General features: G+C 42.7%; 1 protein-coding gene across 1 annotated transcript in view; it reads right to left on the bottom strand.

The window, feature by feature from the left end:
* The window catches only part of herc1 (HECT and RLD domain containing E3 ubiquitin protein ligase family member 1), a 333,814-nt gene that overhangs the window by 66,542 nt on the left and 239,354 nt on the right, over positions 1-27,918 (bottom strand). The window contains exons 52-56 of the mRNA XM_048617017.1: positions 24,838-24,958; positions 18,097-18,243; positions 16,872-16,973; positions 2,856-3,029; positions 2,188-2,481 (exon numbers count right to left, since the gene is read on the bottom strand). Of these exons, the coding sequence (XP_048472974.1) occupies positions 2,188-2,481; positions 2,856-3,029; positions 16,872-16,973; positions 18,097-18,243; positions 24,838-24,958 (838 nt within the window). The remainder of the gene's footprint in view (positions 1-2,187; positions 2,482-2,855; positions 3,030-16,871; positions 16,974-18,096; positions 18,244-24,837; positions 24,959-27,918) is intronic.

Here is a 27,918-nt window from a genome sequence, read left to right as displayed (position 1 = left end):
CCGGCACTTTTCCCTGCAACCGCAGGAAGTGCTACACCTGCCCCCATACCTCCTCCCTCACCCCCATCCCAGGCCCCAAGAAGACTTTCCACATCAAGCAGATGTTCACCTGCACATCTGCCAATGTGGTATACTGCATCCGCTGTACCCGGTGTGGCTTCCTCTACAATCGGGGAAACCAAGCGGAGACTCGGGGACCGCTTTGCAGAACACCTACGCTCGGTTCGCAACAAACAACTGCACCTCCCAGTCGCGAACCATTTCAACTCCCCCTCCCATTCCTCAGACGACATGTCCATCCTGGGCCTCCTGCAGTGCCACAACGATGCCACCCGAAGGTTGCAGGAACAGCAACTCATATTCCGCTTGGGAACCCTGCAGCCCAATGGTATCAATGTGGATTTCACAAGCTTCAAAATCTCCCCTCCCCCTACCGCATCCCAAAACCAGTCCAGCTCGTCCCTGCCTCCCTAACCTGTTCTTCCTCCCACCTATCCCCTCCTCCCACCTCAAGCCGCACCTCCATCTCCTACCGACCAACCTCATCCCGCCCCCTTGACCTGTCCGTCCTCCCTGGACTGACCTGTCCCCTTCCTAACTCCCTACCTACACTCACCTTTCCTGGCCCCATCCCCGCCTCTTCGACCTGTTTGTTTCCTCTCCACCTATCCTCTCCTCTATCCCTCTTCTATCCGCCTCCAACTCTCTCCCTATTTATTTCAAAACCCCCTTCCCCTCCCCCTTTTCTGATGAAGGGTCTAGGCCCGAAACGTCAGCCTCTCTGCTCCTATGATGCTGCTTGGCCTGCTGTGTTCATCCAGCCCTGCACCTTGTTGTCATCAATGTCACCACTTGTCTTCTCACCTACTTTTGTGTCATCCACAAACTTGGCTATAGTACATTCAGTTTCCTTATCCAGGTCATTAATATATATTGTAAGTAATTGTGGTCCCACTAGCTGCCATCAAGATTCTTGAAATGTTCCCCTTACCTCAACTCTGTCTTCTTTTGGTTAGGCAAATCTTGCTTATATACTACCTCCAACACTTCGGGTGCTTATGTTATTCAGTAGCATTATTGCCACATGGTACCTTATAAAATGCCTTCTGAAAATCCACTATATTATATCCACTGCTTCCCCTTTACCACTCTTTTTTATTTCCTCAAAGAATTCTAGCCAATTTGACAGGCGTAATTTCCCCTTTTCAAAGCCATGTTGACTCTGCTTGAATATTATGTACACAAATGCTCAATCACATCCTTAATAACGGATTCTAACATTTTCCTAATAACAGATGTTAAACTAATTGGCTTATTGTCTCTTTCCCTTCTTAAACAAAGATGTCAGATAGACAGTTTTCCAAACCTCCAGGACTTTGCCAAAATCTCAGGGTTCTTGGAAGATTACTACCAGTACAGCCACCATTTCTGTAGCTACCTCTTTTAAATATCCTAAGATGCTTCCCATGAGTACCAATGGGCTCATTGGTCTTTAGCTCAAATAGTTTCCAACAGCACTCAAGAAGCTCAACACAATCTAGGACAAAATATTCTACCTGATTGGCACACCACCCACAATGTTACACATTCACTCCCTCCACGATTGACTTTCAGTGGCAGTGAATCCCATATGCATGATGCTCTGCAGCAATTTGCCAAGGCTTCTTTGAAAGCAACTTCTGAATACATGGCCTCTATCACCGAGAAGGTCAAGAACAGCACATACATGGGAACGCCACCATCTGCTAATTCCTCTCCAAGCCGTTCAGCATCCTGACTTAGAAATATATCACTGTTCCTTCATTGTCACTGAGTCAAAATCCTAGTACTACCTTCCTATCGGCACTTGGTATGTGAATTTGAAGAGACTACTTTTGCAGAATGAGGTCACTTCATCATCGAATTTTAATGTTGCTAACATTTTTCACAAAATCAGTTTCTGATATTTCATTGGGGCTCTGTTATGTGTGACACCTGCTGACATGTTTTAAAATGGCCTGCTCTGCCTCAGAATGGCAAGCAGACGCTTATTATTCATGTACCAACAGCGTAATGTTTTCAGTAGTGCAAGAAGGTGGCAATGCACTGAACACAATCCTAACTTACTTGTAAAATTGTTTTAAACATCTGGTTAATTCGTTCCCCCTCCTTCCCCACCTCAGATCCCCAAAACGCAAGCTAACTTACCATCACATGATATAGTTCTTCTTCTGGTACAGGCTCTAGATCTGGAACAGTGAAGCATTCAGGGAATGGCCCCCCTTTCGCTAATGCTTCTGCAGCCTTAATAGTGGTAGAGAAACATTCTAACCAGGACCACTCCGAGGAGTTCCAGTTCACAGGGTCAGGGGGGCAACTAGTATGATGAGGAGGCACAGATGGATTACACAGGAGACGATCTAGTTGAAGTCCCACAGCCAAGGAGGCCAGACACTGCATGTAAGGACTGTGAACTAGTTGGTCTCCACATAACACGTGAGGCTGAAAGGGAAAAGATGACATTAACTGGCATAGCAAAGACTTTCAAATTAATAAGTCCCCACTATTAGTTACCTAGTTATCTTGTTATCCAGAGTTATCTTGTTATCCAGAATTCTCATGCAACCAATCAACGGGAGTAGGTTTTCTCACTCTGAAAACTGATCATTTGGTCATCTCTCTCCTTTTGATCAAACCTTGTTGACGGTATTTATGATTGAACCTGAACGCAGCCAACAGACTCATGCAACTGGCACCTCCCGTTCTGCGTGCATGCCGGATACCAGGAATTTTATTGCATTATAACTTCATTGACAGGTTTTGGCACATAAAAACAATAACTTCATTCTAGTTTCAATATTATTATTTTTAACTACCTTTTCATATGCATATTGCTCTTGCAACATCACTGGCAGCCTTTCAAGAAAGGTCCTCATACATGGTGCCATATTTAAGCCAATAACTCCTTGTTTTTTCAATGAAGTTCTACATGTTGCCAGAACATGATTTGCAGCTATCCATTCAGTTGGGCAGTTCACCACCAACACATCCTAGTAAGTCAGACAAAAAAAAAGTAACCATTACAGTAAACATTTCACACAGAAGAGACTAAATCATTCCACTTAGTCACTTGTCAGCAGTCAGGCAGCTGCTCAGAACTTGCACATGCCACTGACGAGTCAATAATGGAACCCCAATTCTTAGGCATATTTCATAAAGATTCATAATACCAAATCAAACAAAAGTCTTCTCTTCATACACTCAAGTTGCACTTATAACAATAAATATCCTTCAAATCTTTATCTTAAACATTAAGGAAATTTTAATTGACCATCGATACTCTGATCACGCTCATAACATTATAAATCCTGGTTTGGCACTTTCACTTTTGACTCGAGATTATAGGTTTGTGTTCCACTGAATATCTTGGCCAATTAAGGGTTTTACTGTATAAAAACAAACACATTTGGAAGTTATCCTTTCGTCTCAAGTTATGTCAAAGGGTCAAAAAACATATTCAAACTATTATTTCCATTTCATAGAATCACAGAATCCCTACTATGCAGAAACAGGCCATTCGGTTCAACAAGTCCACACTGACCACTGAAAAGCATCCCACCCAGACCCATCCCCTTACTCTAACCCTGCATTTCCCATGGCTAATCCACCTAACTTACACCCCTGGACACTAAGGCCAATTTACCCAACTTGCACATCTCTGGACTGTGGGAGGTAACACACGCAGACACGTGGAGATGTGCAAACTTCACATGAACAGTCGTCCAAGGGTGAAATCGAACCCAGGTCCCTGGTGCTGCAAGGCAGCAGTGCTAACCACGGAGCCACTGTGAGCCCTAAAAAACTTAAAACAATTTGTTCCAGTTCAGGATGGATGTGATTGTGTGAGACAATATTTCCTTCATAACGTAGCCATCTAATAGCTATTTGCTAAATTATACATGCATGTTAGTATTAAAAACCCACAGTTTACTTAATCAAACTCAATTGGTGCTTTCTTTCCAACAAACCAATTTTCAGATCAGGATCCGATTTTCAAACCTTCACATAATTTTTAGAATTTACAAGGTTATTGCTCTGAAACAATAGGGGTGCTTTCACATCGCTGGTGTATTCTATAGGCCACCACTTAGTGTGGAGGAAAATAATAATGGAGCAAATTTGCACAGAAATCATAGCGTGCAAAATGTTTAGTGATAATGGAGCACTTCAACTATCAAAACGTAGACAGCAATAATAATATAAAGGCGGAGTGGGGTAAGTTTCTAAAAAGTGTGTGCAGGGGAATTTTCATAATCAGCACATTTCTACACTAACAAGGAATTATTGGATCTGGTTCTGGGCAATGAGGTCAGTAGGAAGTATTTAGGAAACAGTGAGTGTTGTTTTGTAAGATTTGGGTGATGTGTTAAAAATACAGGGAGAAATCTAGAGTAAACATACTTAATTTGAGCAGGTCAAAGTCAGTGGATTGAAAACAGACCAAGCCAGGATAATAGAGTCATTAAGTACAGAAGAGTCCCTTCAGCCCATCCAGTCTGGATTGTCCAAATGCATGAAATCTATACTAGTCCCACTTTCCAGCACTAGACCCACAGCCTTGACATTCAAGTGCTCATCCAAGTACTTTATAAAAGTTGTGATACTACTCAACTATCCTCCCAGATAGTGCATTCCATGCTTCCAGCATCATCCAAAAGGATAGGTGAAGTCAAAGATTTGCAGGCAATGGGGAGGACAACTATATTTTGAGTTCCATAAATATTAAAAAAGATATCAAAGATAGACGGCTAACATGAAAAATTATTGAAAAAGTCTTCTATAGGCCTATAAATAAACAACGGTAGTAACAGGAGGGATGGAACTGATTCGAGAGCAAAAAAGGAACATACACCTAGAGTTAAAGGGCATGGCTGATGTACAAGTACTGTGCATTATTAGGATCCACTGGGGTAGTGTGCCATAAATTGAGCCCTTTAGTTTGGGTATCATAACCAATGTTAAAGTTTCAGTAAAAACCAAACATCAAGTGCCCTAATTTACCCAACTTTCATACAAAAGTTGATAGAAGGCATGGACCAGCTTCAGTACTGAATAAGGATTATTATTTATTACAAGTAATTAGATTATAGCTATATGTGAACAAATGTAAACCTTTGGCATATAATGCTACTAACTAAAACTCTAATCTCCTTATTAAAGATTTATTGAATTCATCTGCATTACCTGTCAGGCCTCTTGATTGAAGTAAATGCAGTTTAATTTATCAGTCTTACCTTATTCTCTGCCAAGCTCATCTGCCTTAACGATTTGATTTGCTCCTGTTATCTACTGGACAAGCCTCAGACTTTTCTCACGATTGCTTTGGTTCCCATGCCTCCCCCACAACCCAAGGCTGTGTGACACACCTGGCAGTGGTTCTTTATCTCAAAGATCAACTGCCCTCTGATGTTAGTTTTAAATACTGCCAACATGGAAAATTCATCAATTCAGTTGCTTCAGTAAAGAAACTAAACTGACTACCATAGATGAATAGAGAATTGGCAACAAAGTGGGTGGGGACAAGGGGTTCTTTTTCAGGTTGGTCCTCTGTTACCAGTGGGGTTCCATGGGCACCAGTGCTGGGACAACAATCTTTTACAATATATATTAAGGACTTGAAAGAAGTGAATGCACTCCAGCCTAATTTACAGATAACACAAAAATAGGTGGAAAAGTTTTCGCTAGAGCATTGGAGGCTGAGGGGCAACCTGATAGGTGTACATAAAATTCTAAGAGGCATGGACAGGGTGGATAGTCGGAGCCTTTATCCCAGGATGGAAATGTCAAATCCGAGGTGGCACAGCTTTAAGGTGAGAGGGGCAAGTTTAAAGGAGGTCTGCAAAAAAAAGGCAAGTTTTTTTTTTAAAAACAGAGGATGGTAATACCACTCAAGAGGCATTTATCTAAACACATGTACAGGCAGATAATGGAGGGATACAGTTAATGTGCAGGCAGATGGAATTAGTTTAGAATGACATCCTGATCTGCACAGACATGATGGGCCAAAAGGCCTGTTCCTGTGCTGTACTGTTCTTAGTCACAGTCATAGTCATAGTCATAGTCATAGAGGTCGACAGCATGGAAACAAGCTCTCCAGCCCAACTTTCCCATGCCACCCAGTTTTCACAATTTAAACTAGTCCCATCTGCATTTGGTCCACATCCTTCCATAACTATCCCATCCATATACCTGTCTAAATATGTTTTTTAAATGACAAAATTGTATTCACTACCTATGGCAGCCTGTTCCAGGCTCTCACCATGCTGGTCAAAAAACTGCCCCTCTGGATTTTTTTGCATCTCTCCCCTCTCACCTTAAATTCCCCTTATCCTTACCGACCATCCCACCAGCATCCACATCCAGAAGATCATCAGAAACCATCTCCGCTACCTCCAGCAAGATACCACCACGACATATTTCCTTCCCCTCCTTTGTCCACCTTCCGCAGGGACCATTCCCTCTGGGATACCCTGGTCCACTCTTCCTTCACTCCCAACACCCTGCCAGAGACCCACGACACCTTGCCCTACAACCGCCAAAGGTGCAACACCTGCCCATTTACCTCCTCCCTCCTCAATATCCAAGGGCCCAAACATACCTTTGAGGTGAAGCAGCACTTTACACGCACTTCAAACAATCTAGTCTACTGCATTCACCGCTCATAATGTGGTCTCCTCTACATTGGGGAAATGAAGTGGAGACTGGGTGACCGCTTTGCAAAACATCTACGTTCTGCCTGGAAAAAAAGATGCTGAGCTTCCAGTTGCCTGCCACTTGAACACATCACCCTGTTCCCTGGCCAACATCCGTGTCTCGGGCTTGCTGCATGTTCCAGCAAAGCTCAGCAAAAGCTGGAAACACAACGCCTCATTTTCTGCTTGGGGACTCAATATCGAGGTCAATAATTTTAGGGTCTGAACTCTCCCATGTCCTAGCCCCCTACCCCACACACTTGGCCTTGTTATCACAGAGCCTGCCATGACACACTACCTATTGTTACCCAGTCTCCAGTCTAACAGTCTCCATTAACAGCTATTCACCCTCTGAGACAGAAAGTCATCCACTGCTTTTCTGTCCAACTGTTTTTCTCTCTTATTGGGTTTTATCTCCATTTATTGTTTACTCCTTACCCCCGGCTCACCTTATTTTCTGCATATAAATTGACATTTTCCTAGCTACCATCAGTTCTGAGGAAGGGTCACGGACCCGAAACATTAACTCTGATTTCTCGACACAGATGCTGCCAGACCTACTGAGCTTTTCCAGTAACTTCTGTTTTTGTTTCTGATTTACAGCATCCACAGTTCTTTCTGTTTTTAACTACCATGCGGTACCTTGTCAAAGTCCATGTAGACAACATCTACTGCACTGCCCTCATTACAGTCTAGGTCACCCCTTCAAAAAACTCAATCAAATTAGTAAGACATGATTTCCCATGCATAAAGCCATAATGACCATTCTAAATGAATCCTTGCCTCTCCAAATCCCTTAAATCCTGTCTCTCAGAATCCCCTTCAACAACTTACCCACCACAGATGTTAGGTTCACTGGTCTGTAGTTCTCAGGCATTTTCCATGCAGCCTTTCTTAAATAACCACACAACATTAGGCACCCTCTAATCTTCAGGCACTTCGCCTCTGGCTGTCCATGATCATCATATTTTCCTCCCTAGCATCCTACAAAGTCCTGGGATACACTTCATCAGGTCCTGGGGATTTATCTACTTTATTGCATTTTAAGACTTATATCACCTCCTCTTCTGTAATGTGGACATTCTTTGAGACATCACTATTTATTTCCCCAAGTTCCCAGTCATCTGTATCTTTCTTGATGGTAATTACTAATGAGAAATATTCATTTAGGATCTCTTATGACCTTGTTGATCTTGAAGAGGCCCTATTCACTTCCGAGATAATCTTTTGCTCTTCATGTACTTGTAGAATCCCTTTGGATTCTCCTTTACCTTATCTGCCGGAAGCCATGTCCCCTTTCAGTCCTCCTGACTTTTCTCTTAAGTACACTCCAACACAGACTGTGCTCCTCAAGGAATTCAGTTGCTCCCAGCTGCTTATACATGTCATATGCCTACTTCTTTTTCAAGACCAGGGCCTCAATAACTGCAGTCATCCAGGGTTCCCTACTCCTGCCAGCCTTGCCCTTCACTCTAACAGGAACATGCTGGCCCTCAACCCTCATTAACTCACTTTTGAAAGCCTCCCACTTACCAGACATCCCTGTGCCTGCAAACAGCCCCCTGCAATCAACTTTTGAAAGTTCCTGTCTAAAACCATCAAATTGGCCTTGCGCCAGTTCCGAACTTCAACTCCAGGACCAGATCTATCCTTTTCCATAGCTATTATAAAACTAATGGAATAATGATCACTGGTCCGGAAGCACTCCCCCAACACTTCAGTCACTTGCCCTGCCTTATTTCCCAAGAGAAGCCAGGTTTTGCCCCTTCTCTAGGACATACTGCACAAAAAAATTCTTCATGAACACTTAACAAATTTCTCTCCATCCAAGACCTTAACACTATGGCAATCCCAGTCGACGTTAGGAAAGTTAAAATCCCCTACTATTACAACTCTATTATTCTTGCAGCTATCTGCAGTCTCCTTACTTATTTGCTCCTCAATCTCCTGCTGACTACTGGGGGTTCGATAGTACAATGCTATCAAAATAATCACCCCTTTTTATTTCTCAGTTCAACCCATGTAGACTCAGTCAACAAGCTCTCAACTCTTTCAGTACTGACATGATGTTCTCCCTAAACAAAAACACATCTCCCCCTTCCTCTCTTGCCTCTCTTTCTATGGTTCCTATAGCATCTGTATCTCAGAACATTGAGCTGATAGTCTTATCAGCCTGTTTCTGTAATATCTATAATATCCAGTCCCATGTACCCATCATGCCCTGAGTTCGTTTGCCTTACCTGTCAGGTCTCTTGCATTGAAATAAATGCAATTTAACTCAGGCTTCTCTTCCTTCCTGCCATGATCTTGCCTGCCCTGTCGAGTATTAAGATTACCAACACTGCCTTTATTATTTAACTTGCTCTCATTAACTTCTGTACTGTCCTCAAACTTCTCTTCAGAATCCCTTCTGCTTTGGATCCCATCCCGACCCCTGCCAGACTAGTTAAAAACCTCCCAAGTGGCTCTAGCAAATCTCCCCGCGATAACATGGATGCCTCCAGCTCAGGTGCAACCCGTCCCTCTTGTCCAGGTCACGTCTACCCAAGATGAGCTGAGATAAGATAACTAAGATGAACTATGACTAAGATAAGGAGAAATTCCTTCTGAGGGTTGGAAGCCTTTGGAACTCCTTGTCACACCGGTGGGGGCACAGTCCTTGTGTATATTTAAGGCTGAGATAGACAGATTCTTGATCAGGAGGGGAATCATGGGTTATGGGAAAAAGTAGGAAAGAGGAGGTGAGGAGTGTCAGATTTGCCATGATCTTAATTGTAGGCAGAGCTGAACGGTCTACTCCTGTTTCTATTTCTTAAGATTTTACATACAAGACCTACAGTGTGCAGATGACTGCAGTGTCACTGTCCACTCACGGCCAGATTTACAACCTACACTTGAGCTCTTTGTATTCAAGAGATTTGCCTCGTCTTTGAATCCTGTCAGAACAAAGCTTGTATTACTCCAGGCCTGGTCAATTCACATGCCACGTCCAATATTGTAGAGTCTTTCCTTCAAAGCATACATAGAGCATTTCCCATACCTTGGTAGCCACCTCTCTCAGAAGACAAGGAGATCCAATACTGAATCAGGTCAGTTTTCTACAATGTTCAACAGTAGGTGTTTGACAACAAAAACCTCCAAGTTCAAGATGGTGGCGCAGTAGTAGGGAAGTCATCTGCTCCCATCTGCTTTCTTTGTCATTTTTACCCCTTTTGTTTCTTTTCTTGATTTTGCTCTTTTTCTTTTCTTTAAAGCCTGAAGGGTGGAGGGTGAAGGAGGCGGCCTCTTGCAGCAGCGAAGATAGGATGAGCCACATATGCTCCATCCCGGCCCAGGGTCTTCTGGCAAGCAAGAACAGTTTCTGGGCTGACTCTCCTGGCTCAGACTCACAAGCTGAGCCAAGGATCCAGGTCCGTGACTAGGCCTGGTACCTGAAGGAGCATCAGCGAAAGAGATAATGGAGGACCCCAACGACCGATGTCTTTCAGGAGCATTTGGAGAAGCATCAGATGGGGAACAGGAGGGTCAGAATCCATGCATCTCTAGGCCTATGGCTCCAGCTTGGACACAGCAGCCGTGATTGTGGCAGCAGTGGAGGACCATAACCAAGACCCCAGAGGCTGTTACAGAGATGCAAGAGGCCATAACAGAGATTCTGGCCAATGAACTCTACTGCGGTAATGTCTTGCTCTATATTCAGTGTTTCAAGACAGCGCCATAACATGCAAAAATATTTTTTCTTTTAGCATACATGTGACAATAAATCTAAATCTAAATCTAAAATCTAAAACATTCTAAAGTCAAGAAAAGTCCTAATGAACAGTCAGTGGTATACTCTCACTTCTATACTGCAGTGAGGCCTCAACTGTGTATCAGTGACATGTAAGAGCATGCAAGAAATCTCATCAACAATGTCTCTGCCACATATTTCAGTGTGGGGACTGTTGAACAAATACGATTGCTCTTCTTGAGGCAAAGTGAACTATGGATGAATAAATACTGTCTCAATGGCCAAGAAAGTCTCCCCATCTAATCTTGTTCTCTCAAGTTCTCAAGCCGACTGTGTTCCAAGGAAGAAGAACAAAAAGACTCTGAAGCTCTTGTTGAAGCGCAACAGGACTGACATTAATTACTGGTAGGACCTTACTACCAATCATTTAGAATGGTGACAATTTGTCCATCAAGCTGGAACAGGCTTCAAGTCCAAATGCCTCCATGTTTATGCATTTTTGTGGGATGTGTGCATCGCTGGTTGGCCAGCATTTATTACCAATCCCTAGTTGCTGTTGAGAAGATGGTGATGACCTGCTTTCTTGAACCATTGCAGTCTACCTGCTGTGAGCTGACCCACAATGTCATGAGGGAGGGAATTCCAGGATTTTGACCCAGTGACAGTGGAGGAACGGCAATATATTTCCAAATCAGGATGGTGAGTGGCTTGAAGAAGAACTTGAAGGTGGTGGTGATCTCATGTATCTGCCGCGCTTGACTTTCAAGATGGAAGTGGTTGTTGGTTTGGAAGGAACTGTCTGTGGATCACTGGTGAATTTCTGCAATCCATCTTATAGACAGTACACACTGCTGCTACTGAGTGTCAGAGATGGAGGGAGAGAATGCTTGTGAATGCAGTGCCAATCAAATGGGCTGGTTTGTCCTGGATGGTGTCAAACTTCTTGAATGTTGCTGGAGCTGCACCTGACATTCCTGACTTATGCCTTGTAGACGGTGGACAGGCTTGTGGGGAGTGAGGAGTTGAGTTACTTGCTGTAGTATTCCTCGCCTCTGACCTTTTCTTGTAGCCACTGTGCTTATGTGGTGAGTCAAGTTGACTTTCTGGTCAATGATAACCTTCGGATGTTGACAGTGGGGGATTCAGTGATGGTAACACCATCAGATGTCAAGGGACAGTGGTTACATGGTCTCTTATTAATGATGGTCATAGCCTGGTATTTGTGTGGCGTGAGTGTTACTTGCCACTTATCAGTCCAAGCCTGGATATTGTCCAGATCTTGTTGCATGTGAAGATGGACTGCTTCAGTATCTGAGGAGTCGCGAATGGTGCTGAACATTGCACAATGATCAGCACTTCTGACTTTATGAGGGGGGGGGGGGGGAAGGTGATTGATGAAACAGCTGAAGATAATTGGGCTTAGGACACTGCCCTGAGGAACTCCTGCAGAGATGCCCTGGAGCTGAGACGATTGACTTCCAACAACCACGACCATCTGTCTGTGTGCCAGGTATGACTCCAACCATCAGAGTTTATCCTCTGATACCCACTGATTCCAGCTTTGCTCAGGTTCCTTTTGTTTTTTTTCAACAAAGTCTGTAATGTGGTCAGGAGCTGATTGGCCTTGGCGGAACCCAACTGGGTATCATTGAGCAAGTTATTGCTGAGCAGGTGCTGCTTGATAGCACTATTAAAGACACCTTTCATCAATTTACTGATGATTGAGAGTAGACTGACAGAGCGGTAATTGGCCAGGTTGCATTTGCACTGGAACAGCTTGGCTAGCTGAGCGGAAAGGTCTGGAGCACAAGTCTTCAGCACTATTGCCGGACTGTTGTCAGGGCCTGTAGCTTTTGCAATACTTAGCGCCTCCAACCATTTTTCGATATCACGTGGAATGAATCAAATTGGCTGAAGATTGCCACCTCTAATACTGGGGACCACTGAAGAAGGCCAAGAGGGATCACCCACAAGGCACTTCTACTGAAGATTGCTGCGAAAGCTTCAGCCTTATCTTTTGCACTGCTGTGCCATTCCATCATTAAGGATGGGGATTTTTGTGCAGCCTCCTTCTCCAGTGAGTTGTTTAATTGTCCACCACCAATCATGACTGAATGTGGCAGGACTGCAGAGCTTATATTTGATCTTTTGGTTGTGGGATTGCTTAGTTATATCACTTGCTGCTTATGCTGTTTGGCATGCAAGTAGTCCTATTTAGTGGTTTCACCAGGTTGATACCTCACCGTTAGGTACAGTGCTACTCCTGGCATGCCCTCTTGCACTCTCCATCGAACCAACATTGAATGTCGAGGCAGAGTGGGAGGCAGAAAAGGAAGAAAATCCCGCACTCTAGATCCTACTTCCACATGGAACAGCCTGCTCCATATGTTCAAAGACCTGCAGGTCAAGAATTGGCCTGTTCTGTCGTATGAAGTCCCATGGCAGAAAATCATGATCCTGAGACGTCATCCTCAAATTGAAAACAGCGAATAATCATATACTTAACGTTTGATCATATGTTCGCTACACCTTTAGAATTGTGAACCAGCAGCATAACCAATGTTGTTCTAAATAAACACAGCTCTTAAAACTGCAAACTTCTTTTAAATCAGTAATGGCTATAATTTTAAATGGTAGGAGGGGAAGGGACTGAAAATGCAACGACATTGTGCAAGATTACCTCCACCTCACAAACAATGCAGCAGCTCACCGTTTTGTGACGGTATACTCCTGTGAAGCAGTCGGCCAAAATAACTGTAGAATTTGCAAACATCATTGCCATATTAACAAAATTAGGACAAATGCTGAGAATGAGCTTTTCTATACAAATTAGAACACATCAATTTGTTATAGAGTTGAAGAAAGCAAAACCAAGATTAAAGTGTTCAATTTTAAGAGTCTGTTGTGTGCTGAGAAGCCAACTCTGATGCCCTCTACCCAGACAGTAATGGTGACCGCTCAGAACCTTGAAGTACTTACAGACATATTGAACTTTTAATTCCAGTATTTTCTTTAAAAAGGGTTACTACATCCAAAAGCTAATGGCAAATGTAAATTCAGTGACTGTCTCACATTATTCTGAGTGGGTCATGGAATGTCATACTGTACAAGAGTGGAGGAAACTTCAAACAAAAATGAGGAAGGAGGAAGAGATAATGAGAAACTGACTACCCAGTCCCACTGAGCAGGAAGCGATCTCCTGCAGATATGATTGTGTTTCACCCTTCGAGGAATAGACGGTCATAGAGGTCTACAGCACAGAAAAAGGCCTGTTGAAATATTCTTCCCATTTTACAACAAATTGGCCCATAACCTTGAATGCTTTAGCATTACAAGTGCACATGTAAATATTTCTTCCACCCTCAAGGCAATGAGTTCTAGATTTGCATCATCCTCGAGGTGAAAAAGGCTTTTCCTCACATCACCTCTCAATTTCTTCCCTTCACCTTAAATCTATGCCTCCATCACTGATCTCTCCACCAAGTGGTTTTTTTCCCTGTCTACCCTATCTATGTCTCTTAATTTTATATATCTCAATCATGTCCTCTTTCAATCTCCTCTGTTCTAAGGAAAACAAACCCAGTCTACTCAATCTCTCCTCATAATTAAAATTCTCCAGCCCATGCAACATCCTGGCAAATTTCTTTTACACCTTCTCCATTGTTATCACATTCCTCCTACGGTATGAATTCCAGAACTGCATGCAATGCTTCAGCTGTGGCCAACCCAACTTTTTACACAGTTCCAGCATAGCTTCCCTGCTCTCAAGCTCTATGTCTCAACTAATAAAGGCAACTACACTATATGCTTTCATAGCCACATTATCTACCTGTCCTGTGCCTTAAGGGACCTCTGATCCTTGGTGTTTCCCAGGGTCCTACTGTTCATGAATTTCCTTGCCTTGTTTATCCTGCCCAGGTTCATCACCTCACATCACCTCAATAGATTGCATTCCATTTGTCAATTATCAGCCCATCTGACCACCACGTTTATATCCTTTTATATTCCAATCCTTCTCATTATTTACCACTCCACCAATTTTGTATCATCTGTAAACTTACTGATCAACACTCCCACATTCAAACCTAAAACGATTCATTCATATAGACCACAAACAGCAAGGGCTCCAACACTGACCCACTGGATCCAGAATTCCAGTCGGAACACCACCCCTCAACCATCACCATCTGCTTCCTGCCACTCAGCCAATTGTGGATTCAATTTACCAAATTTCCTCGGATCCCAAGAGCACTTACATTTGCTTTTGATCTCCCATGTGGAACCCTATCAAAAGGCTTACTGAAGTCCAAGTAGACTACTTCAAAAGCATTTTTCTCATTTGCACACCTAGTCACCTCCTTGTCAAATTCAGTCAAGGTGGTCAGACTTGACCTCCTCTTAACAAAGCCATGCTGACTGTTCTTGATCAATCCCTGCCTCTCTCCAAATGCAGATTAATTCTGTCCCTCAGAATTGCTTCAAATAGTTTCCCCACCTGCAAGATTAGCCTGACTCAGACTGTATTTTCCTGCTTTGTCCCTTGCTCCTTTATTGGTATAACATTGGCTGTCTTCCAGCACTTTTCCAATGGCCAGAGAGGAATTGAAAATTCTTGCAAGCACACCTGCTATATCTTCCTTTGCCTCACTTAACAACCTGTGATACAATATACAAAACGACTATACAAAAATGGGGTTACTGCTAGTCTGCATGTGCTAGCAACCTGATGTGCAAATGTGATCTAACATAGAGTGAAAGTCACAGCTTGGGAACAGCCATTTAATACTGCTGTGCTGCACATAAAGAAGTTGAAAAGACCATCTCTTGCTCTGAGCAATGCCAACCAGCCATCATGGAAAGGAATCATGACGGAAGATTTTCAGTCAAACTGCAAATAAACTAATCATGGAATTGTTTCAGAGATAGTAGGAACTGCAGATGCTGGAGAATCTGAGATAACAAGGTGTAGAGCTGGATGAACACAGCAGGCCAAGAAGCATCAGAGGAGCAGGGAGGCTGACATTTTGGGCCTAAGAGTCTAGACCTTGTTATCTCTACACCTTTGTATCTCTAATCATGAAATTGGCTGTTAACTATCAATCTTAACACTTCTGGTGCTTTCCAATTTCATGATTGCTTCGGAGACTGATCCATATATATTTGTAATTTTTTTTTGGATTTGCAACTAATCCCTAATCTGTGCTATACATGTTGCTTCTTATTTCACAGCATTTACATTGTCTTTCTAAACTAATAAACTCACTCTTAAATCAAGAAAGCCCAATTAAACTGGCTCCTTTTAAAACAAAAATATATTTGGTCTGGGAGAAAGGGATCCACAAGGGCACATCGTTGTGAATAGCTGAGGAGGCAAATGAATAAAGAAAGGGAGCCAGTTGATTCATCTTCATCCGGGAGCTTAATGATTTGCAGTATCCCATTTGGAACTGGGGATTGGTCAACACTGCCAATCAAGGAAGTTGTTAGTCATTTGAATAAGAGGCTACTCACTGCATTTGTTTTGTTTATCTTTGAAGCTTATCTTTGTAAAACGTAAGAGTGAATGGCAGTAGAATTTTTACATCACACATAACTGTAATGACGTTTCTGGTTCAAGCAAGGCTGAAACCAAAGGCTGTACATATGATAATTATAAATGAATTCAAGAATTTTTTTTGCAAGGAAATAGAGAGAATGCAGAACTCACCACCAAATTGAATGGTGGAGGATCAGATGCATTTTAGCAAAAAAAAATGGATAACTAACACGTTAGAAGAGGGAAAAGAAAGATATGATCATGCCATGAGATTTTTTTTCTTTATTCATTCATGGGATGAGGGTGTCACTGTCCAGGCAGCATTTATTGTCCATCCCTAAAGTCAACCACATTGCTGTGGGTCTGGAGTCACATGTAGGCCAGACCAGGTAAGGACGGCAGTTTCCTTCCCTAAAAGGACGTTAATGAACCAGATGGGTTTTTCCTGACAATCGACAATGGATTCATGGTCATCATCAGATTGTTAATTCGAGATATTTATTGAATTTAAATTCCACTATCTGCCATTGCGGGATTCGAACCCGGGTCCCCAGAACATTATCTGGTTCTCTGGATTAACAGTCCAGCGATAATACCACTACGCCATTGCTTCCCCTTGCGCAAGGTTGAGGGTGGTTCGATTGGAGCATAAACACTGGCGTTGATCTATTGGATCAAATAGCCTGTTTCTGTACTGAAGTCCTACCTAACCAAATCTAGTAGTCTAAAGTCCTGAGCTTGAGGACCCTTGATGATGACGAATGTTCCAAAACTATTGAATCAGTTGTCGCTTTGAAAACTTTAGTTCTCAGTATTCAAACTGATATCAGGGAATTCGTAGAAAAAAAAATCATGCCGCAATTTTGGTCCCTACCTTTGACCTATTGGAACAAGCTGCAACGCCAACATCAGGAATCCAGGTTGTATTCTGAATAGCACCAGATCCTGTCACTACACTCTGTAGCACACTACCATCCTGGGTTAGTAACAAGAAAAAAGTAAATGAGAAAGGGTCACTATATTATTGCTGGTAAGACAACAGTTTGTAGCTATATTTACTTCTAAGCAGCAAAGTTAGTTGTGTAAATGTTAAATTTAGGAATCAGAGATCACTGTTTACACCCCACTCTGATTTATCTTCATGCACTGAAGAGTCTCGGGAAGGCCTGAATAGAGATAATGAGGAGAATCCTTGGGGAAACCTTTGAAGGTGCACATAACTACTGATCAGGTGTACAAATATGGAGCCTGATTTAATGGGTAAAGGAGTCTCCTGCTTGTCTTCAAAAGAGCCATCACCAGAAAAAGGGTAACGCACCTCAGTTTGGACAGCTACCTTGGAGCCATTCAACACTGAGGAGTGCTTTAGCAGCTCCAATGGGAATTGTGACCAAAAATGGGACTGCAACCTATCCCAGAAACCAAAGAGCTGGGAGCTAGATGCAAAGTCAGTCTTTTCGAACTTTGCAGGGCCAAGCCTAGGACGAAGGGACAGGTGCTAAGATCAGGTTGAGGGGGTGCTCAGAAAAGGAACCTGTGAAGGAGGTATCTTTAATTCACCCCAACACACCCCATCCTCAACTCCACCACTCTTGCCTGCCAAAGTGCACCAACCTGCTGGTTTCCAGCACTCCTCCTCCCAGTTAAACAACTTGTGGTGTGAGCGGGGAGTGGCTTTGAAAAGGCATCAGTTGGCCACGAAAGCTTCAACTGTGACAAGGGTAGCTATGGCCTCACCCATTGTATGTAAAATTGTGGTAAGGTTGGGCAGGTAGACAGTGAGGGAAAAAAAAAATCACCCATGGAATTTTATGGCAATTTGTCCATCGCTGGCATGCTTGCCTACGGGGATCATAAAACTTTTAGTGAATCTTCTAAAAATAAAATGAAGAGAAGGAAGACATACTAGTTTTTTTTTTATTTAGCATTTTCAGCAAACGGAAAACCATAAAAACTATACAATACGTAAATCTAAAAAATGATGTGGGAAATTCAAGAAAAAACTCGGCTTTTTGGTAAATTTCCTAATTTAGTTAGTTTTTGATAAACTAACACTTTAGATTAGAAACAACACAAATCATATTAATCTAATTTCTTACCCGCAGTGACCAAATGTTCATTAGTCCACCAAGTCCTCCAGACACTAAGACCAGTCCGTCAGGGCTAAAAGTTACAGTGCGCACTGGAGTGATGTGCCCCTTCAGTTGATAGATGCATGTTGCCTCCCCAACTTTCTTACATCCACTCTTCAAATTCCATTACAATAAAATTAAAAATACAAACATTAAGTCTTAAATAATTATTCTTCAAAATATATTAGAACTGAAGACAAGGATTGTTCATATATAGAAAGTTTATAAAGACATAATTATCCTTTGTCAATTATCTAAAATCAGCAATTGATGCATAAGCATTATTTACAGGTCTATTAAGACACATTCCACAGAATTAAAAACAAACAGCTCAATTATAATACAAAGTAAAAAAAAAAACTTCCACAGCTGTGCACTTAAAAAAGCTGAAAATAATCAGGCAAGTCAATTTTTTTTGTGGATGGTAAATCATTTAACCAGTTCACTATAATCTTTGAAGGAGGATAGAGGGGAGCCTGTAGCCATACTGCACTTGGATTCTCAGAAGGCAGTTAATAGGGTGCCAAATGTAAGGTTTATTGCAGAAAATAAAAGCTCTTGGTACAAGAGCAAGTATATTGGCATGGATAGAAGATTGGCCAGTTGGCAGAAACTGCGTATGCTTAAAAAAGTCCATGTCTAAACGGCAGGATGTGACCATTAAGAGTTTTGCAGGAGTCTATTCTGGGGCCTTAACAAACATTTTACATCAATTACTTAGATGAAGGGAACAAAACCACGGTAGCTAAATTTTTTGATGACACAAAGGCAGGTAGGAAAGCATGCTGTGAAGATGACAGAAGGATATAGATAGGTTGAACGAGTGGAAAAAAACTGACAGATAAAGTATATTTGGGAGTAATAATAGAGGTGGCATGGTGGCTCAGTGGTTAGCACTGTTGCCTCACAGCGCCAGGACTTGGTTTTATTCCACCCGTGGGCGACTGTTGTGTGGAGTTTGCATGTGCTCCCTGTGTCTGCATGGGTTTCCTCCAGGTGCTCCGGTATCCTCCCACAGTCCAAAGATGTGCAAATTAGGTGGATTGGTCATGCTAAATTGTCCGTAGTGTTCAGGGATATGCAGCGTAAGTGGATTAGCTATGGGAAATGTGGAGTCGGGGGTGGGTGTGTGTGGGATGTTCTTTGGATGGTTGGTGTGGGCCCAATGACCTGATCTCCATGTTGTAAGCATTCTATGTTTGTATACAGGTTCCATTCAGCGTATGAACTATCACTAACATGAGGCAGAGAATATACCTGTGTCTTCATAAGGAGATTGTGTCAGAGTCCGACTGATCTGCCACTCAGAGGCTGTTTGCCATTGAACTGGGTGGAGTTCAAGGGATACGGTGGGAACGGGGGTGGGTCTGAATGGGATGGTCTCCAGAGGGTTGATGTGGACTTGATGGGCCAAAGGCCGGTTTCCACTCTGTAGGGATTCTATGATTCTATAATATGTGGGAAAATGAGAACTTCACCTGGTAGAAAGAATGAAATAGCAGGTCATCACTTATATGGCGAACAATTTTGGAAAGAGATTTAAGTATTCTGTTGCCCAAGTCACAAAGAATTAGAATGCACGTACAGCGTTTAATCCTGAAGGATGTGGGATTCTTTCCATTATGATCAACAGAATTGAACCTAAAAGTAAGATGTTATACTTCAATTTTACAGGATGTTGGTGAGACCAAATCTGGAATACTACGCAGTTTTGGTCTCTTTATTTAAAGGAAGGATTACTGTTTTGAAAGCTATACTGAAGAGGTTTACTAGGTGGACACGTGGAATCACGTGGTTGTCTTATGAGGATATGCTTATTTACACTGTGGTTTAGAAGAGTGAGGCGTGATGAGATTGAAATGTGTATGATGCTGACTGGTCTTGACAGGGTGGACATGGAAAGAATATTTCTTTTTGTAGGGGCACCATTTTAAAATTAGGGGTCAAGTTTTCAAACTGAAAGACAGCAAAGGAACAGTCCCTTCAGTATGGTGATACCTGCATCAACACATGATACCTTTCCAAACTAAAACTCTTTTGCTTCTATGTGGTCCACATTCATCTATTTCTTGCCTATTCAACTCTTAAATGTTGCTATTGTATCCACCTCCACCACCTTTTGTGGCAGTGTATTCCAGGCATTTAACATCATCTATATAAAACACGTGCTTTTTACCTCTCCTTCAAACTTAGCCCATTTTACCTTAAAAATATGTTCACTAGCAAGTGACATTGCCACCCTGAAAAAAAACGTCGACTATCTGTTCTATCAGTGCCTCTCATAATTTTGTAAACTCCAATCAGCTTTCTCCTCATCCTTCAACGTTCAAGTGAAAACAAACCAAGTTTGTCCAATCTTTCCTCACAGCTAATACCTTTCACAACTGGTGACAACGCGGTAAACCATTTCTGTAACCACCTCCAAAGCCTCTATATTCTTTTGGTAGTGCGGTGGCCAGAAACGTACACAATATTCCAAGGGTGTGCTAACTGAAGTTCTATACAGCTGCAACATGACTTGCTGATTTTTACACTTAATGCCCTGACAATAAAGGCAGGCATACCATATGCCATATACTTATCGCTTGTGTTGCTACTTTCAGGCAACTGTGAAACATTGAAGATAAGAGCAGGAGGAGGCCATTCTGCCCTTCAAACTTGCTCTGCCATTCATCACGATCATGGCTGATCGTCCAACTTAATAACTCAATCCTGCTTTCTCCCCATAACCTTTGATCCCATTCACCTCAAGTGCTACGTCTAGCCGCCTCCTGTATACATTCAAAGTTTTGGCAACAACTACTTTCTATGGTAACGAATTCCACAGGCTCACCACTCTTCAGGTGAAGAAATGTCTCATCTCTGTCCTAAATGGTCTACCCCAAATCCTCATACTGTGACCCCTGGTTCTGGATGCAGCCACCATTGGAACATCCTCCCTGCGTCTACCTGTCCAGTCCTGATAGAATTTCCTAAGTCTCTCTGAGATCCCCTCTCATTCGTCTGAACTCCAGCGAAAACAGTCCTAACCTAGTCAATCTCTTCTCATTCTCAATCTCTCCCCGGAATCAGTCTAGTAAACCTTTGCTTCACTCCCTCAAGAGCAAGAGCATCCTTCCTCATAAAAGGAGACCAAAACTACATACAATGTTCAAGTTGTGGCCTCACCAAGGCCCTGTACAGCTGTAACAACACATCCTTGCTCCAGTACGTGAAACCCCTCGTAATGAAGGCCAACATACGATTTGCCTTCTTTACTGCCTGCTGCACCTGCATGCTTACCTTCAGTGACTGGTGTACAAGAACACCCAGGTCCTGCTGCACACACCCCTCTCCTAATTTACAGCCATTCAGGTAGTAATCTGCTTTTTTGTTTTTGCTTCCAAAGTGAATAACCTCGCGTTTATCCAAATTATACTGCATTTGCCATTGATTTGTCCATTCACCCAACCTGTCCAGATCATGCTGAAGGATCTCTGTATCCTTGTCACAGTTCACCCTCCCACTCAACTTGGTATCATCTGCCAACTTGGCGATGTTACATTTTGTTCCCTCATCCAAATCATTAATATACATTGCGAATAGTTGGGGTACCAGCACCAATACCTGTGGCATATCACTAGTTACTGCCTGCTAATTTGAAAAGGACCCACTCATTCCTCCTCTTTGTTTCCTCTCTGCCAAACAGTTTCCAATCCATTTCAATACACTTCCCCCAATCCCATGCACTTTCATCTTGCACAAAAATCTCTTACACGGGACTTTGCCAAATGCTTTCTGAAAGTCCAAATATACCACATGGACTGGCTCCCACTTGTCAACTCTACTCGTTACATCTTCATACAATTCCAATAAATTTGTCAAGCATGATTTCCCCTTCATAAATCCATGCTGACTCTGTCTGATCCTGCCACAGCTTTCTAAATGCTCTGCTATAAAGTCCTTGATAATGGAGTTGAGAATTTTCCCTACTGCCGATATTAGGCTTGCTGGTCTATAATTCCCTGTTTTCTCTTGACCTCGCTTTTTGAATATTGGAGTGGCATGTGCTACTGTCCAATCTGCAGGGGCTGTTCCAGAGTCTATAGAATCCTGGAAGATGACCACCAATGCATCCACTATTTCTAAAGCCACTTCCTTAATAGGTAATGTATTTTTAAGGTAAAAGGGATCAGTTTTAATCAATTCTTTGGTCCTTCTTTGCTGAATTCTAAACCGCTCCCAACCCTCAGACATATTTTTTTTCTTGGCCAATCTGTATGCTTCTTCCTTGGATCAGATACTATCTCTAATTTCCTTTGTAAGCCATGGATTGGCCCTTTTACCCATTTTGCTTTTGTACCAGAGAGGAATAAACAATAGTTGCAGTTCCGCCCATGCGTTCCCTGAATGTTTGCCATTGCCTATCCATTGTAATCCCTTGAAGTAACTCTCCCCAATCTGCCAAGGCCAATTCACACCTCATATCTTTGTAGTTTCCTTTGTTAAGATTCAGCACCCTAGTCTACAAATCAACTACTTTACTCTCCATCTTGATAAAAAAAATTGTACCGTGTTATGGTCGCTCATCCCCAAGTGGTCTCGCACAGCTAGACTGGCAATGATTCCCTTCTCATTATACAGTACCCAGTCTAAGATGGCCTGCTGTCTAGTTGGTTCCTCCACATACTGGTCAAGAGAACCATCCCGTAGAGACTCCAGGAATTCCTCCTCTGCAGCATTGTGGCTAATTTGATTTGCCCAATCTATGTGCAGATTAAAATCACCCATGATCACCAATATTCCCTCATCATATGCATTTCTAATTTCCAGTTTAATGTCATTCCCAACATTACCACTGCAGTTTGGGGATGTATATATGACACCCTCAAATTTTTTTTTCCCCTTGGTATCTCTCAACTCTACCCATGTAGACTCTACATTGTCAGAGTTAACATCCTTTCTCACTATTGTGTTAATTTCCTCTTTAACCAGTAATGCCACTCCATCACCTTTTTTCTTTTTGCCCATCCTTCCTAAATATTGAATATCCTGGGACATTCAGTTCCCAGCCCTGGTCACCCTGTAGCCATGTCTCCGTAATCCCAATTATATCATACCTGTTTACATTTATCTGCATGATTAGTTCACCCACTGTATTACAAATCCTTCATGCATTAATGCACAAAGCCTTTAACCTTATCTTTTTACACTGTTTGTCTCGTTTTTATTTTTCTCAATAGCCCTGTTTGAATTTTGTCTTGGGTTTCTCTGCCTCTCACTTTTCTTATTGTCTACCTTTTGTGTTTGTTCTTACTCCCTCCTTCTCTGACTCCTTACATAGGTTCCCATCCCCTAGCATATTAGTTTAAACCCTCCCGAACTGCTCTGGCAAACACTTCCCCAGGACATCAGTCCCAGTCCTGCCCTGATCTTGTTTGGCTAGATCCTTCTGCATGTGATGCTATTAAAGGTTCTGCCATTTACTGTATACTTCCCTCCTGCATTAGATCTTCCAAATTCATCACTGCACATTTGTCTGGATTAAACTCTGTCTGCCATTTCTGGGCCCGAGTCTCCAACCTATCTGCATCCTTTGGCAATCCTCATCACTATCCACAGCCGTTCCAATCTTTGTGTCATCCACAAACTTAATAATCAGGCCAGCTACATTCTCCTCCAAATCATTTACATACTACAAAACAACAGGGGTTCCAGCACAGATCTGTGCAGAACACCACCGGTCACAGATCTCCAGTCAGAGAAATTCCTTTCCACTGCTACTTTGTCTTCTATGACTATGCCACTTCTTATCCACCTCACCAGAGTCAGCCTGAGGAGCTGAATGGTCTACTTTTCCTCCTAACTGGTATTTTCTGAAACTAAGACCCCAATTTTAAGTCTGAATAGATGGAGAAGAGATTTTGAAACCCAAATACTGCTGCAGTAAAAAAAAAACTGTCCTAGCTATTTTAACTCTTGGGACTTAACAACATGCTATTGGTACACTTTCCTCTGTTCCATGGGGTGGACTGGGGCAGGGGATTAGCTTCCTTTGTAGGATCCAGTGGAGCACTTATCACTCATGTTACTTCTGGCCCAAAAAGTGGAAAGAAAAGTGCCTACTGCAGATGCCAGAGATCTGAAATAAACACAAGTAGTGCTGGAGAAACTCAGTATGTCTGGCAGCATCTGCGGAGACGGAAAATAAGTTAACGTATTGAGTCCAATGTGGCTCTTCTTTGGAAAACATTTACCTACTTGGCCTCATTGGAGATTACCATTTGTTGACCTGATCAAGTTTGGTGGCAGAGCAGCAGCAACTTCTTCACTCAATGTGCAGCTAAGATTGCCGTTGTGCACTTACAGGTCCCATGCAGGATGAGCTTGAACATCTTTGGCAGGTACATTTTATGCTTGTTCAGGGGAACAAGTTTAAAATTTTAAACACTTGGATTCTGCTGGTGTTCAGGCCAGGCAGTAATCAGGGTGATTGTAACTGCCCACTTGCCCCAATTTGGATGGAACTGAAGTTATATCCACCTCCGTGTGTATCAACAGGAAAGATCAAACGTTAAAAAAATGCTGGCAGCAGATATTTTCTAAACAAGGTATTATTAGACTGATCAACATCAAGTAGATGTAAAGTATTTGTTCAGAAATCAACTAGCTATCCTTTGCTACCAAGGAAAATGCAACAACTGCTGGAGATGCTACTGATAGTTTTACCTTCACTCGATTCTTGGATTCTTGTTCCCACCATTCATCAGAGCTGCTGGAAGTGGACTGTGATACCTTGAAAACATCTTGCGGGACAGTCCAGACACAAACCAAACCATTCTGACATCCACTAGCAAGAGATAACACCACATTTTATTGCAAATATGACACTATCAAACTCTCTTCAAGGCTTTTAAAGCTCAATAAAGACTTTACTAATCTGTAAACATATTCAAGTTGATCAGGCTAGCAGCTGGTTGTAGTTTGCAGCTTCTGATGTTCCTATTATATTAAATATATATGTGGATGATTATTAACAAGGCCATAAGCAAAAAGTAAAGGAATTCTTTGAAGGAGATGGTGACAAGTGTTGAGTGTTGTTCTACCTTTTTGATGAGTCACCAAATTGGCCCAGTGACAAAAGAAAATGTCAGCAGAAAAACTGATCAGAGTTCACGTCAAAAATGTGTCTGCAACACTACTGACCCATATGGACAATTCATGGATATAGAGAAGATGCTAATCAGACTGGCAAATTAGTTTAGTGACAGTATACTAGCAGGTCCTTCTGTCAATATATCCAAACCTCACTGGTTGTTAGATTATCCAAACAGCTGTCATGGCTCACTAGCAAGAGTGCAACAATGATTGAGTCCCATTATTCCAAAAACCATTACAAATCTGTAACTACTCAATTAAGTCATCAAAACGATTAATGTGCCTGAATGACTACAATTCAAGAATAAAAGTAATTCACAGCAGGCTTTGTTATTACCAAGAAAATAATTATTAATTGTGAATAAACATAGAATCATAAAGTACAGAAGAGGTCTTTGGCCTTTTGAGTCTATACCTCCAAAAATACACAAAATCTACACTAGCTCCACTTTCCTGCACAGGCCTATATCCTTGAATGTTATGACACTTCAACTGCTCATCAAGTATTTGAAAATTATGAGGTTACTCATCCCAACTATCCTCCCATGCAGTGCATTCCAGACCCTACAACTCATTGGGTGAAGATTTTTATTCCCCTCAAGTAACCTCTCAACACCCTGCCTCTCACCTTAACATTAACAAAGGGAACAGCTGTTTTCTATCCAACCTGTCCACGCCCCTCAATCTCATAAACCCCGATGAGACGTCCCCTCGACCTTTTCAATTCTAAAGAAAACAACCCAAGCTGAGCCAGCTCTCTTAATAACTAAAATGCCCTATCCCAGGCAATGTCCTAGTGAGTGTCCTCTGCACCTCCTCCAATGCAATCATATCCTTCCTATAGAGGTGACCAGAACTGCACATGGTGCACAGCTGTGTAGCTCCAACAAAATCTCCCTGCTCTACTAATATATGTTATGACTGATAAAGGCAAGTGCCTTGAATGCCTTAACTACCTTAATTAACCTGCCCTGATTCCTTCAAATATCTGTGGACAAGCATCCCAAGATCCCTCTCCTCCTCGGAGATTCCTAACGTCTTGCCATTCATTGAGTCTTATTCTTTCTTCCAAAATGCATCACCTCACACTCATTGACATTAAGATCCATCTGTCATTAGTACACACTACTACTACTAAGCGTTGGTTGTGGAGGGAGTGGATGCTCGTGGATGTAGTGCCAATCAAGCAGGCTGCTTTGTCTTGAATGGTGTCAAGCTTCTTTGAAAGTTGTTGGGGCTGCACTCATCTAGGCAAGTGGGGAGTATTCTATCACACTCCTGACTTGTGCCTTGTAGATGGCAGACAGGCTTTGAGGAGTCAGGAAGGGCGTTACTCGCCGCAGTATTCCTAGCATCCGACCTTTTTTTGTATGTGTGTTCGTGGTGAGTCGAGCTGAGTTTCTGGTCAATGATAACCTTCAGAATGTTTATAGCGGGGGATTCAGTGTTAGTAATGCCATTGAATGTCAAGGGGTGGTGGTTAGATTGTCTCTAATTGGCAATGGTCATAGCCTGGCATTTGTGTGGCATGAATGTCACTTGCCACTTGGTAACCCAAGCCTGGATATTGTCCAGAACTTGTTGCATTTGAACATGGACTGCTTCAGTATCTGAGTCGTCGGAAATGGTGCTGAACATTGTGCATCATCAGCGAACATCCCCACTTCAAATCTTATGATGGAGGGAAGGTCATTGATGAAGCAGCTGAAAATGGTTAAAGTCTACGGCATTACCCTGAGGAACTCCTGCAGAGATGTCGTGAAGCTGAATTGACTGACCTCCAACAACCAGGACCATCTTCCTATGTGTCAGGTAAGACTTGATATTTCATGGGTAGGCAATGGCCGAGTGGCATTATCGCGAGAGTATTAATCCAGAAACTCAGCTAATGTTCTGGGGACTCTTTTTTTTTTAAAGGAAAAATTAAATCCAGATTAAAAAAAAGACATGGAATTAAGAATCTACTGATCACCATCAAATCATGGTCACATGTCAGAAAAACCCATCTGGCTCACTAATGTCCTTCAGGGAAGGAAATCTCCCATCCTCACCTGGTCTGGCCTACACGTGGCTCCAGACCCACAACCATGTGGTTGACTCTCAATTACCCTCTGAAACAGCTTAGGAAACCAGTCAGTTGTACTGTCATAACAAGGTGTACAGCTGCATGAACACAGCAGGCCAAGCAGCATCAGAGGAGCAGGAAGGCTGACGTTTCGGGCCTCGACCCTTCTTCGGAAATGGGGGAGGGGAAGGGGGTTCTGAAATAAATAGGGAGAGAGGGGGAGGCGATGGGGAGAAGATGGATAGAGGAGAAGATAGGTGGAGAGGAGACAGACGGGTCAAAGAGGCTGGGATGGAGCCAGTAAAGGTGAGTGCAGGTGGGGAGGTAGGGAGGAGATAGGTCAGTCCAGGGAGGACGGACAGGTCAAGGGGGCAGGATGAGGTTAGTCGGTAGGAGATGGGGGTGGGGCTTGAGGTGGGAGGAGGGGATAGGTGGGAGGAAGGACAGGTTAGTGAGGCGGGGACGAGCTGGGCTGGTTTTGGGATGCGGTAGGGGGAGGGGAGATTTTGAAGCTTGTGAAGTCCACATTGATACCATCAGGCTGCAGGGTTCCCAAGCGGAATATGAGTTGCTGTTCCTGCAACCTT

The sequence above is a fragment of the Rhincodon typus genome, chromosome 36 (genome assembly GCF_021869965.1).
Source record: "Rhincodon typus isolate 14 chromosome 36, sRhiTyp1.1, whole genome shotgun sequence".
NCBI classification, from domain to species: domain Eukaryota; kingdom Metazoa; phylum Chordata; class Chondrichthyes; order Orectolobiformes; family Rhincodontidae; genus Rhincodon; species Rhincodon typus.
Note: the sequence above shows the minus strand (reverse complement) of the source record. Positions and strands in the feature narration are given on the sequence as shown.